At 45.4% G+C, this 14,406-nt stretch overlaps 1 protein-coding gene across 14 annotated transcripts in view; it reads right to left on the minus strand.

The window, feature by feature from the left end:
* TNC (tenascin C) overlaps nt 1-14,406 on the minus strand; it is a 102,481-nt gene that overhangs the window by 46,891 nt on the left and 41,184 nt on the right. For 11 of the 14 annotated variants that reach the window (XM_070795352.1, XM_070795355.1, XM_070795354.1 and 8 more), the window contains exons 7-11: nt 11,881-12,150; nt 10,961-11,146; nt 10,628-10,717; nt 8,821-9,084; nt 343-615 (exon numbers count right to left, since the gene is read on the minus strand). In XM_070795352.1, coding sequence (XP_070651453.1) covers nt 343-615; nt 8,821-9,084; nt 10,628-10,717; nt 10,961-11,146; nt 11,881-12,150 — 1,083 coding nt within the window. The remainder of the gene's footprint in view (nt 1-342; nt 616-8,820; nt 9,085-10,627; nt 10,718-10,960; nt 11,147-11,880; nt 12,151-14,406) is intronic. The other 3 variants (XM_070795363.1, XM_070795366.1, XM_070795367.1) reach the window with 1 other exon arrangement.

Genomic DNA, 14,406 nt, shown 5'->3' on the forward strand with positions numbered 1-14,406 from the left:
CCAGAAGACAAGAAGATTCTTATGATTATTTTTCCTTTTAGATCTAATGCCTTAGCCTCCCTACCCAGGAGGAAGCCTGTGAAGCCAAAAGGCCCTGCCACAGGGGCTCAGCACATAGTCCCCAGGCTGGGCGTTGCAGAGCCAGAAAGGCTGTGGTTCATATGACGGGCACTGTGAAAGCTGCCCCAGGAGCTGTGCAGCCTTATTTCTTCCCATTATCAAGCACCACAGTGCTATATCTTGGGGTATTCAAGTCTGTTTAAAAACGAGCTGTGTCTGATTATCCTTGGGCAGTTTCCTGTTGGGAAAAACAGAAGCTAGAGACAGAAAGGTAAGAGGTACCTGTGGAGGCCTCAGCAGACAGCACTGGGGTCCTATAGCCCCGGATCACCCCGTGGATGGTGACTCTGTAAGGGGTGGCGGCCTTCAGGCCCGGGACGTCCACAGCCCGCAGGTTCCCGGGCACCGTGAGGTTCTGAGCCGCCTCCACCCCGTTGGCCTCCTGCACCTGAATGACAAAATGCTCGTAGGCCTGGTCAGCGGCGGTCCAGTTGAGTCTGAGGCCATCCCAGCCAGCCTTGGTCACGGTGAGGTTTCCCAGTTCAGGGGTGTGGTCTGAATAATGACAGAGATGGCGTCCGTTAAACCGTGCCTAAAACGCTTTCCATTTGGGAACTCGGAAATGCAAACCCGCTTTGGGTGCGGAGGGGCTGTGGGGCCCGGTCTCATGCTTTACTCACCGGACCCCTGAGCCATGCTGTTGCCATCAAAACACTAGCAGGAAAGTCAATATAATACTTATTTTGCCTTGTTGCATATTGGAGTTTGTGTTTTGAAAATGTTTTTCCATTGACCAGCGTCCTGTGGATTTAGAAAGTGTTACACGTCTGTGTTAGCACTGCTCTAGGCTGCAGTTTCCATTTTGAGAAGCGTCTCTCATCCTAGGGGTGAGATCATAAAGAAGAGCCTTCAGCTGCTCCTCTTGGGATCCTTAGTCTGAGCTGGCCAGCCTGCTGTATTTTGAGAAAATTGGCTCCTCTTAGATTCCCTTCCTTTCTGTGCTTCCTCCATCTCCCTGGGAAGGCACGTTTCACAGTCTCTTTATGCTGGGATTTTTGTCAGTTTGTGGGGCTCAAATCAGTTTACATAAACCACTGTGGACAGATCAGAGATAAATTAATACGAGACAAGTAAGGCTGTCCCGAACAAAGAGCTGAGTCTCTGCAGAGCTCTTCCTCTTTGGACAGAAAGAAATGCCCTGGGAGAACAGTTATTAAGCTCAATTAAAGCTGAATTTGCTGTCTTTATTCATCTCTGGAATGAGCACAGCACAAAACACTCACATGTCTCACTTCAAGGTGATAATTTTCCCAGGACTGAGCCTAAGTGGTCTTTGTATCACCTGGGAAGAGAGGATTTTATCTGGAAACATCCTCTAAACAACAGAGTAAGAACTGACTTGAGCTTATATAAGTGAATACATTGTTTCTCTCCATATATACTTTATATTGCTGCTTATTTCAAATCAGCCTCCTGTGTCCATTAAAGCTGACTTCTCATTCAAAAATCTTAGCCTGCTGTTAGATTGAAGATATCGGTTCAGAAGGGAAAACGTTTCTTCTCCAGAATCTATTTGATTCAGACTTTTCTACTTTCTGGGGAATGTTCTTCCTGATTGTTCTAGTTTGGCAAAACCTGACACTACTTCAAATCCTGTTTGATCTACAACAGGGGACTGCTAGCTAGGATCTGAGGGTCAGATCCAGCCTGCTGCCAATTTGGCAATCAGTGAGCTAACAACACTTAAAATTTTTCAAATGGTTACAAAAATCTAAAGAAGAACACTTCATGAAGATGAAATGTATGAGATTCAAATTTTGATGTCATAAGTAAAATGTCACTGGGACTCAGCCATGCCTCTGCATCCATGTTCTGCTCATGGCTGCTTATGTGCTGCAGTGGTGCAACAGAGGAGCTGAGACCCTATGGCCTGAAAAGCCTAAAACACTGACTGTCCTTGCAGAAAGTATATGCCGTACCTGACCTTGACTGTCATTCTTACGGACACTTCCTTTAGCCCAAATCTGTGTCCTGGAGCCCTTGTCCGAGACCACATAGCAGTTCTTAACCACACAAACATAGTCCAGGTGAGGAAGAGAGGGCTCCAAGCTCAAAGGGATGTATCTATCCATACCTCTGGGGAAAGAAAGGAAAAATGGTCAGCCATCTTTCAGCCCGTGGCCTCTGTGCAGCCGGGCGCAGTGCTCCAGGAGCAGCAATCATTCCCTTGAACTTGGACTTTCAGCACAACTAGACTCAGGAGTGTGACCTTTTCAAATATGCCAAGAGCCCTCATCCGTAAAGAGACATGGGACAAAAACCAATCTAGGTCAGACTGCAAAGTTAAGGGAATCAATTCTGTGGCTCACAAACTCTCCTTTTTTATCCCACTTTCTTCTTTTTTCTTCTCCTGCTGTTGTCAAAACTGCTTGTCAGGGACTTAGTGGACATTGACAATTGATCCCCTTCATGTGAATTAAGTCTGTGTTTCCTCTCAGGTAACTGCTTTTTAAGCTCTCTCTCTAAATTATGACATAAAATATATATTTTTTTCCCCATGGAAGAACTTTCAGATACCAGGTTGCAAGAGATGTGGGGAGAATTACCTAATTGGGAAAGGGAGGGTTACAGATTGTCTATTAAGCTGTTGCAGTAAAGATGATTGGAAAGAGGAGATCCACCTTAGAAAATGTCTCTTTCTCATGAGAACCATCTTTTCTCTTTGCATCAGCTTTTGTACATGCCTCAGATACTATTATACAATGTCCCTCATATTCTGCTTCATCGCTTGGCACAGCTGATACAGTAATTTTCATATAATGTCATGTTGCTCAGCAAATGATAATAGTCATAATAGTCCACCAAAATTTTTGGCTATTGGTGCCCTACCCAAAACACTTCACTAAACAAATGCCTGACACATAATAGTGTAATTCCAATGAATAAAATCAGTAGTTAAAATAAAGGGAGGTGGGAAAGAATTATGAAAAGAGAGGGAATGCTATGAATAAAAATATGGCAAGCAACACTCGAGATGGAGACCAAGAGGCTTCATGTAAATGCGGACTCTGCATTTCAACAGCAAATGACACACTTGTGGGCTTACTGCCCCAGAGGCCCAGGGTTTCCGTTGTATATTCCACACTGAATTTCTTGGCCTTTCTTTATGAAAAGGCTGTTGTCTTTTTCCTTACAGCTGTGCACTGGCATCTACCCTCTGAACAATGTCAGTGGGCCTGGGAAATCAGAATTTCAAAATCCCATTTCTGGGCTCACGGTGAGTTGACCAGCTGGCCTGGAGGAATTTCTGGCTGTGCCAACTTTAAATCTTTAGATTTCTACCATCATGTAGATCGTCATTACCAAGTGCTGACTGATGAGGCTTCCACTTTTAATGTTCACTCATGGGAAACAGTGATTCTCCTACAGCAGCAGAATGGCCAAATTCAAGCCTGAGGACCACCCAAGGGGAGATTAAATTGTTTTGATCTCCTCTTGTAAAGTTAATGGAAATTCAAAGCTTTGCCTGCTCTAACAGTTTTGGGGGACTTAACACTGTCAAGAACGAAACCCAAGCCCCTTAGCATGATCTTCACTGCCCTTTGTAGAAGATACTGATGATGTCCGTGACCTTGAACCCTGTTTTCCAGCTCCATCATACAGCAGACTGTATGGCTGGCGTTGCAGTAACAAAGTTTCTCATGTTTTTGAACTTGCTACATGCTATTCCTCTAGCTGGAAATGTCATCACTCCACTTGCCCAATTTTTGTTTCTTTTTGAGGACTCGGTGAAGTACCAGCTCTCCCAAGAAGCCTCCTCTGATACCCTGCCTTCACTTTGCTCAAGTCTGGGATGGGTATTTGCCTCCGTGCTCCTGTAGCTTCCCACACTTGCCTCTAAACAAACTAGTCACAGTCTTATAATTTTGGTTTCCATTCTCTCATTCTCATTGCAGTATGCATCATTTCCTGAGGGGAGGGGTTGTGTCCTTCCGTTCTTTATGCCAGTGCTGCCTGACCCATGGCAGGTAAGAAATAAATATTTGTTGGATGGATAAATATTTGACTAAATTTCAGTTTGCTCCATGAGAAAAATCAAAGAGGCCAATTAGAGCAGAGTGTTCTCTGTTACTTCCAGCTGTTGCTAAAAACAAAATTCCACCTCTCTGCTCCCCCAGACCCTTGAGAATTATGGGGGTATCGCTGTTGAGTTTTACATGGTGTGGAAAGATGCTTTATTGGCCTTGTGTATCTGCATATTCTCCTGGCTTTATGTCCCTTACTGCTCACAGCAAATCATGGCCTCCACTTCAAGCAGGGTTTTGTTGAGTCTGTTAGACTACAGATGCTGGGTATGGGACACACACTTGGCACACACTCATTTGTGCTAACAGGGATGTGTGCATGCTGAGATGCTCCAGTCGCGTCTGACTCTGTGCGACCCTATGGACTGTAGCCCGCCAGGTTCCTCTTTCCACGGGATTCTCCAGGCAAGAATCCTGGAGTGGGTTGCCATGCCCTCCTCCAGGGGATCCTCCCAACGCAGGGATTGGATCTGCATCTCTTAGGTCTCCTGCGTTGGCAGGCAGGTTCTTTACCACTAGTGCCTTTTTTCTTTCCTTCCTTTATTCCCTCTTTCTTTCTCCCTCCCTCCTATCTTTCCTTCTTTCTTTCCTCCCAGTTTTATTCAGAGTAAGATTAATTATGGAGCGGGAAACGGTAGCCCATTCCAGTATTCTTGCCTGGAATATCCTGTAAACAGAGGAGCCTGGTGGGCTGCAGTTCATGGGGTTGTGAAGAGTCGGACACGACTGAGCACAAGCTTAATTAAAGACTCCAGGAGAACGGCTTCCCTTCCCTTAACTCTTAAGGGAGAGAATTTGGGCTGTTACTGCAGGGGTGAAAGCAAAAGACCAGAAGATTCAGTGGAAATACTGCCTCTGGAGGAGCTGGGGTCCCCAGAGGCTCCTGAAGCCTGTGCCACGTATTCAAGGCGCTGGGGTTGCAGCACTGAGTAAGAGACAGTCCTTACATTCTGGTCGGAAGTAGGAGGCAGGCCATGGAGCAAGGCGTGGCAACCCACTCCAGGAATCTTGCCTGGAGAATCCCATGGACAGAGGAGCCTGGCGGGCTACAGTCCACCATAGGGTCTCAAAGAGTCGGAGATGACTGAAGCGACTTGGCACACATGCACACAGGAGGCAGGCCATAGATAAGTAAACCAAAGAGTGAGTGCTATCAGGCCAGGCAAGTGTCCTGAGGAACTCTGGAGCAGTCTGAAGGGGTGAATGAGGACAGGGCATCCTTTTAGACTGGCAGACAGAGATGTCTTTTGAGATGACCCTTGAGCTGAGTGAAATGAGGGAGATGCTGGGTGAAGACCTGGGAGAGGAGGGTATATAGGCAGCAGCAGAAGCATGTGCAAAGGCTTCTGCTTGGCGTATGTAAGGAACAGCAGAAGGGCCAGGGCGCCCACAGTAAAACGAGCAAGCGGACAAGTGGTGGGGGCGACAAGTCAGGGCGACGGGAGCGACCAAATTATTTAGGGCTGTGTAGCCTGTGGTAGGGTCCCTGCATTATATTTCAGGTATGATGGGCAGTCAGGTAATGCATACTTTTAACTTGATGCTGCATCCAGGAAAAGGCTTGTGCTTTGGCTCAGTGCTATGACTAGAGTCCTGGAATTCTCTGGGGAAGATGCTTTGGGGCAGCCGATTTCTCATTTTCTCTGTAAAGCTCACAGATAGTGAGCAGTGTTTTTCAGACTTCTGCTATTAAGAATCTAGATGCAGAGCTGGGAAGCCCTTTCTTCTGAGTTTGAACCTACAGCCCTTTGACATTTCAAGGCTCATAGCCACATGGTACATTCCCCTGAGGGCTTCCACTTTTCCTGTTTCATTTTTCTCCCTGTATTTAGCAAGGCCAGGTGCTTGGACTTCTACTTCCTTATGTATCCCACAACACAGTCCTGCCTGCCTCCTCTGTGTCTACCCAAAGGCTTTGTCCCGTATTAAGCCTGTCTTGATACTTAGAAGGTATCCTCTGCTCCCACTGCACCCCCACACCCCCAGTTACAGCAATGAAAGTGTCTGTTTGCTAGTGAGCTCCCTGGAAACACAGACCTATCTCCATTGCCCTAGTATCCCCAGAACTTAGCATGGAACATGGCTGTAGTGCATTACCGACTGAGTAAATGTAGGAGATACTTACTGGGAAGATAATGTACGAGATGCTTATTGGGAAGATAGACTTCAGGAGACAGACAGAAATGTCCACCTCACTCTTAATGAAATAAAATAATTCTATGGAGAAAGCCATAGAAAGAAATATTTCAGAGACAGTGGAGGAAGAACCCATACAAGGAACTTTGCACACTTTTTCCTGTAATGAGTGAGGAATGTCTTTAAATATACAACGTGATTTCTTTAAATGGTGTTAAAAAAGGCACGGCTGGGAAAATGAAACCACTGAGCCTCTGGGATGCCAAACTGGGCTCTTAGTCAGAGGCAAAGTAATTCCAGCCTGTGATTCACTTGAAAGCTTTCATCTCCCTGAGCTGCTGAAGCCTGGGGATTCCCTGCTGGAGATACGAGATAAAGTGGTCATGGCCAGAGGGTAAGATGACTGAGAGGAGCCAGGAAATCCTCTATAATCTAGCATTTGTGAAACTGAGGGAAAAGGAAAGAGAGAGGGAGACAGAGAGCGAGGAAGGAAGGAGGAAGAGGAAGAATAGGAAGAAGAGGAGGGAGAAGAAGAGGAGGAGGGAAAGAAGAAGAAATTATTCTCTTATTTCTCTGATTCATTTGTGGCCCCTTCACATCTTACAACAAGCTCATGTTTTACAAGCTGAACCATTCAAATATCTACCATTGATTTATTTCTTCCCAATTTATTCTCCCCACCTCGTCTATGATTAGGCTACCCCTGCCCCATCCAAGGATCCTTGATGCTCATCTCATAGCTGGCTGGAAGCAGTCCATGCATAGAGTCAATAGAAGTGACCACCTAAGTTCACTTTAGCAAACGGATCTATAGCTCAGCTGGTAAAAAACACAAACAAACAAAAACAACTCTCCTGCCAGTGCAGCAGACACTGAAGACACAGGTTCAGTCCCTGCGTCAGGGAGATCTGCTGGAGGAAGAAATGACAACCCACTCCAGTATTCTTGCCTGGGAAATTCACGAGCAGAGGAGCCTGCAGGCTGAAGTCTTTTCTGAAGAGGCTGTTCTTTGTCTACCAAATACCCACCCCCTCTTCCTTACAAACTCTGTGGGCAGCAATGCACACAGCTCAAAGACTACCTTTCCTAGACTGACTTATAGCTAGAAGTGGCCAGTAAAATGTAAGAAGTCATTGGGGAGGATTCCAGACAGACTCGTCTGGGAGGCACTATCTGTTGTTCCTGTTTTTTCCTCCTTCATGCCGCCTATAACACCGAGGTGAAGGCTGCACTGAAGCAGCCATATTGTGACATGGGGGTGGCTTTGAGAATGCAGGCCAAAGACTAAGACTAGTGGAAGAGAAGGAGAGAAGGAGCCCGAATCCCTGAGAATTGGACTTGCTGGGCCAGCACCGAACCACCTAACCTCCGACTTACTTTATGAGAGAGGAAACCACCCTGTGTCTTGCTAGAGTTCTGTAACTTGAGATTTCCGTTATGTGTAGGTGAAAGTATTTATAAATGACTAAGACTTTTCAAGGCATTTCCAAAGGGTTTCCCATCACAGCAACCCCTTTTCTGCTTATGGAGATTCAGCTGGAATAGTGTCTCTGTCAAGACACTTTCTCTGGCTTATCCTGATTACCCCACTACTTCCTTTCTTTGGGTGAGTTCCATCTAACACTCAGACTATCTGGTCTTCCCCACAGACTAAGAGCAGGAGCACAGGAGCCAAAATAACAGTGCTAAGTAAGTACACGATCAATTTTTCTTCAAATATCAGCATGATACCATGTATTCAATGGGTTCTCAATAAATACTAATTAAACTGAAACTAAGCTTTTATCACATTCTGAAGAATTAACATTTTCCACCTATACCTCTTGACTATTTGGGAGCCAAAATTAAATATGCATATTCATAAAAGAAGAACTGATTTTTTCCCCCCAATTTAGCCATTAAAGAAACATGGGGGCAGGTACAAAGAACAGGATACTTGGGCTAGAAGGGATACTGGAGGTCAGGATTAAGCTGTCACGGATAAACAAAGTTCATCACTTAACGAGTAAGAGAAAAAGGAGAAGGGCTCTGTGACAGGCTCACAGGACTGTGTGCAGCATTTCAGGTAACCTGAGAGGAGGGCAAAAGACCTGGAATAAAAATATTTAATGGGTCATAACCAAAGAATTACTCTGAACCTCTTGGTCATCTTGAAAAGAAATAAAATGAAAAGTTAATGGACTGTGCTAAAGAGGGGGAAAACAAGAAAAAAAAAAAAAACATTCATTTCCATGAAAACACGAAATTAAAATATAAAGAACCAAAGACAAGCACAAACTCTCATGCTTTAAGTTCTCCTAGGAAGAAATATTTAAAAGCCATTATTGATTGCCCAGCTAGGGAACTTTGCTGTGGACATGTCAGTGGACAAGAGGAAAAGATCTGTAAGTGACTCAAACGGCATTTAGAGGATTCATGAGTAGAGAAAGTCCCTGTCTTCCCATCTGATCTTCTTATTTGAAGACAATCTGGCTGATGGGTCTGCCAGCCTCAGGGTCATCAGAGGGTCTGGAGAGAGCTCAGAGCACATCCACCTCACCTGTGGACGCCTGCACCCGTGCCGGCTTGCTTTTGTGTCTGCCTTTCTCTGCTGTGAGCAGGATGCTGTATTCCTGCCCAGGTTCCAGGCCTCTCAGGACGAAGGAGGTAGTGTCTCTGGTGAGCTGCACCTCCTTTGGCTGGCCCGAGGGAAGACTGTAGTTGAGGCGGTAACGGTCAAACTTGGCCACCGGCGTCTGCCAGACGAGGGTCAGGCTGGTCTCCGTAGGGTCAGAAATCCGAAGGTCCTTGGGTGTGTCCAGCTCTGGGAGGAAAACAGAGAGTTGAACACCCTTCAGGCTTCAGGGCAGGGCTGCTTCTGGGACTGAAGGGTGGCTGTGGGCCACAGTCCTAGGTCTGCTGTAGAGATGTGTGGCTTCAGGCATCTCACCTGAGTCTCAGTTTTCACCTGTATGAAATGCCATTGTACGGTACCTCATTGTGTTTGGGAAGATTAAAAAGATTATAGTGATAAATCCATACTGAGATGATATGCAAAAGCATTTAGAAGGAGCTGATTACTGATAGAAGGCACAATTTGGATGGATCTCAAGAGAGTTAGTGGGGCTTCCCTGGTGGCTCAGATGATAAAGCATCTGCCTACAATGTGGGAGACCCAGGCTCAATTCCTGGGTTGGGAAGATCTCCTGGAGAAGGAAATGGAAACCCATTCCAGTACTCTTGCCTGGAAAATCCCAAGGACCAACGAGCCTGGTAGGCTACATTCCATGGGGTTGCAGAGATTTGGACATGACTGAGTGACTTTCCTTTCCTTTCCTTTCTTTCCCTGGTTGCTCAGATGGTAAAGAATCTGCCTCTAACGCAGGAGATCCAGGTTCAATCACTGGATCGGAAAGATCCCCTAGAGAAGGAAATGGAAACCCACCCCAGTATTCTTGCCTGGAAAATTCCATGGACAGAGGAGTCTAGTCAGTTACAGTTCATGGGATCACAAAGAATCAGACACAACTGAGGGACCTTCATACTCTCTCACACTCATGCTGAGAATTATGGGGCTTCCCTGGTGGCTAAAGAGAATTATTCTGAGTGAACAAGCCAGTCTCTAAAGTTCGTGTGCTGCATGATTCCTTTTATGTAGCATTCTTGAAACTGGACAAAGACCAGATCAGTGACGCCAAGGGTTAGGGTTAAGTGGAGGGAGGGTGGTGACCATGGGGATGGGAAAGTGTAGCACGGAGGACTCAGTGTGATGCAACTATTCGTTCTTGACTGAAGTGGTGGATTCCAAATTTACAGGTGATAAATCACATCGAACTAAATGTCATTCAGTCACTAAGTCATTCCGGCCCTTTGAGACCCTATGGACTGCAGCATGCCAGGCCTCCCTGTCCCTTACCATCTCCCGGAATTCACCCAAGTTCATGCTCCAAGTTCATAGAACTAAATATACACGTACAAACACACACACAGTGTAGCGAAATCTGAACAAACTTGATAGATTATATCAGTGTCAATTTCCTGATTGTGATAGTGTTCTTAAGTTACACAAATGTTACACTGGGAGGAACTAGACAAAGGGCACAGATCTCTCTGTATTCTTTCTTAGAGTGCATGTGAACCTACAATTACCTCCAAATAAAAAGATAAAAAAAGGATATGTATAAGTGGTCTGCCTTGGATCCTGGGTCCTTATGCTCCTTTTGAATGTGAACATCTGGGCTGGGTGATCCTTGAAGCCTTGTTTTCCTCTGGGCATCTACACTTCTTTTTAGGCGGTTTCCTGCCTCCTGGCCCCGTCGTGTCTGTTAGTGCCTGTCCCGTGGTGGTGGGAAGCCAGGCCGGCTCACCTGTGGCCGCATTGATGGTGGCTGGGTCACTCTCCTTGTCTCCCTTCACAGCAGACACCCCAATCCCATATTCAGTTCCTGGCCTCAGCCCTAGGAGAGAATGAGCAGGTTGAGATTCAGTACAAAACTGGACAAACTTTCAGAGGACCATAAAAAGGCCCCTGAGCTAGGCCCTGAAGGCTACGGTTTCTCAACGGCTGGCCTGTTCCACGGCCTGACTCACTGACGCCCGAGGGAGAGGGACAATGGGGAACTGGCTATTTTTCTCTCTCTGGAGGGCTGCAAGGTGGGGATATGCCCCCGGGTCCCGGCGGGTAGGGGTATGGAGCTCACCTGTGAGCGTGGTTCTGGTTGTGGTCTGTTGGCTCCTGGGGACTTCTACTTCCGCGTGGTCGCCTCCAGAGATGGGTGCATACTTAATTCTGTAACTGTCGGCGGCTGCCTTGACGTTCCTCCACTCCAGGGTGATGCTGTTGTCTGTCTGGGAGATGCGGCGGAGATTCCTGGGCGCATCCAGGCCTGTTTGGGAGAGGAAAGGGCACTGGTACTGAGAGCGCCAGGCACAGGAGACTGGGAGTCCTTGATAGTTCATGGTGAGACGCGAAAAGTGTCTGCCATTGGAGAGAAAAGACCCACTCACCCCTCTGGCTCAATAGCTGAAGCACACATCTGGACAACACTGGACACTTCTTTATTAAATCGCTGTGATACCTCAATCGTTCATGTTTGCCAATGATTTTGTACTTAATAAAAACTATGCAAAAGCTTGCAAATTGGCTCTGTGACTGTAAGGATGGGTGTGCTGCCTTCATCACTGGATTTTTAATGATCTACAGAGAGCTTACCGAGCTCTGAAAAAATATTTAGTGAATGAATGATTGACACTCTGGTACCTTGAAAATAGCGCCCTAGTCTAAGAGCTTAGAAGGCATCTTTGCCATTCATACTTTCCGTATACTACATTTTACTCTTATAATATTTATTTGAATTTTATTTTGACCAAAATGTCTAAGAATCTCAGACCAGCATCTTCTATGCAGGCAAAAAACTTTCTTTATCCTTAGAAGGTTATTGGGGGTAAGTTTTTTTCTTTGAAAAATCAATCAATTGCTACAGTATTCTAAAATAAAAATCCTCTTTCCATTTTTTTCTATTGTAAAAGGCGCCTGGGAGACACACTGCCATGGAATGGGGAGGAGTCTGGTGATCCTTCCTTTTCTGGGGCTGTTAGCAGCCGGGAGTGGGCGTATTACCTGTTGTGAAGGTCTCTTTGGCGGGGTTGCTGGACATGTCGGCCCTGCGGGAGATGAGGGCCACCTCGTACTCGGTGTCCGGCTTCAAGTTCCCAATGGAGTACTGGTTCTCCTCGTGTGTGAGATCGATGCTGGTGCGATCTCCTGGCACGTCTTTGATCCCGTACATGAGCTCGATGCTATCGATCTCGGCCAGGGGCTTGGACCAAGTGATCAGAGCGGTGGTGTCTGTGACATCTTTCACTTCAATCTGGCTGGGGGCGTCCAAGCCTGTGACAGGCAGAGGAGACAGCAGTTTTAGAGACCAGGGCCAGTGCCAAGGGCTGAGCAGAGAGGGGGCTTGCAGTCTTCCAAGTGCATGAGTGTACATTTAGCTGTATGCTGGCCAGTTGACTTATTTTGTCTTTTGGAATCTCAGTTTCCCATCTGATAAGCTATAAGTATCATCGGAGTCTCTGCGGCACTAAGCACAGAGGATGACTGCTAACTGGTAGGGTTTTTTTTGTTTGGTTTTTCAAATGTTAATGGAAATAATGCATGCCAAGCATCTAGCACAGAGCCTGCTACATAGTAGTTATATGATAAATAGTCATGATTATTGTTATTATTATGACTATCATCATTATCATAAGTTTAAGAAACACACAGCAGGTGTTTCACTTGAAAAACATTGACTCAGTCTCTCTGGTTTTCCAGTGAGACAAAACTCCCTAATTGGTGACTTCTCTATCAGAATAATGGAGCAGAAAACTGAGGCAATGACTATCTTGATAATGTATGGAAAGTTAGCTTTGATGGAAATAACTAAAGCAAGAAGGTCATGGCTATCTCAAGCCTTGTCAGTCTCCAAGTCCTCATCTCGGTCTTCCTCCTGCCCCAAAGGCCTTGTGCTTCCTGCTCCGACAGCGTACCTCTCCTCCAAGAGTGCATTGATGCCTCTGAACTTTTGGTTCCCCTGTTTCTTCTTCCTGAGATTGCTCCTCTCCCTAGAAATCTCCTCTTCATCCTTCAAAATCCCTCTTCTAGGTCACTTTCTAACACAAACCCTTCTCTGACTCTGTTGCAAACAGATAAACACACACTCCCTCCCCTATGGGTAAAAAATTTCAGTCTGCAGGATGACTGAACTCTAGAGATGTGTTGTACACCATTGTACCTCTAGTCGACAATACTGTATTACACTCTTGAAAGCGTGTTTCCATTGAGTCAGTGATGCCATCTGACCATCTCATCCTCTGTCATCCCCTTCTACTCTTGCCCTCAATTTTTCCCAGCATCAGGATTAAGAGGATAGAGCTCAGGATTAGTGTTCTTACCAAAATAAAAAAGAAGAGCTTTTGAATACTGTACTTTTCTAACTATTCCAAAACAGATTTCTCTACAGTTTATTCAAACTGCATCATGCCATCTATATAGTCATTCATTCATTTAGAGAGTGGGTCTTTGACCTTTCTGAATCCACAGCATACCATCAGGCTTTGTCATCTATGTTTTAACTTTTTTCTAATTATGTAAAAATTTTAATGCATTAAAACATACCAAGCATAAAATTAAGACATTAAGGCATCCAGTCAATGTTTCTTTCTTCATTTTTTTAAACATAGTTAGGTTTGTGTTTTCAGCATTCATGAGATAACAATATTGAGTGAAGGGGACTCGGTTTTATAAAAGGCATGAGAAGGAATAATTCAGAGTCGATTGTGAGAAACCTGCAGTGTCTATTTTTTGAACCCTAGGCGTTGATACGTAAGTCTCAGCTCACAGACGATGAAAGTATAAAGTGCATAGTGAAACCGATGCTGCAATTCAGCAGTGAAGCGCGTGTTCTATGTTCTTTGAGGTGCTGGGAAACACCCAAGCCATACCTACTGTCTTTCTTAACAGCCCTTTCATTAAAGAAACAGAGATTCAATTAAGGACGCTGATCTTCTCCTAGCTTGGGATCCCTTCAATCCAGGAGGTTAACATGGTCTTGAGGTACTGTGTGCCAATCACAGTGCTTTGTCACTTTAAGTCTTAACTCTCATGACTATGCCATAGGAAGATACTATGAACCCAGTTTCCAGATGGTGAGTCTGAGGCTTAAAGAAGTGAATGTGCCTAAAGTGGTGGTGAGTGCTGAAGCTAGAATTCAAACTCAGGACTGTTTGGATCCAAAACCCATGTTCCTTCTCCTTAAATGTCAATGCCTTTCAAAAACATTTACACATCAGAAATGGTTGTTATACAATCTCTGTATAGAGCCGAGAGGGAAGGAGCTGAAAATGAAAACATTAAGATCCTTTCTTTAAATTTGGAAAAAGACCAGGTATCAGCAAAATAAACAGGTAAGAATCTGCCTCTCAGTGTTAGTATTAATGTGATTATGAAACGTCAGATGTTGGGGTGTTTGTCCTGCAAGAAGAAGAAAATAAAGCAACCAGTCCCCAAATTCAGATTAAAAAGCAAAGGGCAGATGAAAGAAACGCCTTTTGTGTTTCAGTGTGCTGTCTCTGTGTTTGATCTTTTCTCTGCCTTTCTGGTGAT

This window comes from Bos indicus, chromosome 8 (assembly GCF_029378745.1).
Source record: "Bos indicus isolate NIAB-ARS_2022 breed Sahiwal x Tharparkar chromosome 8, NIAB-ARS_B.indTharparkar_mat_pri_1.0, whole genome shotgun sequence".
In the NCBI taxonomy this organism is placed as follows: Eukaryota; Metazoa; Chordata; class Mammalia; order Artiodactyla; family Bovidae; genus Bos; species Bos indicus.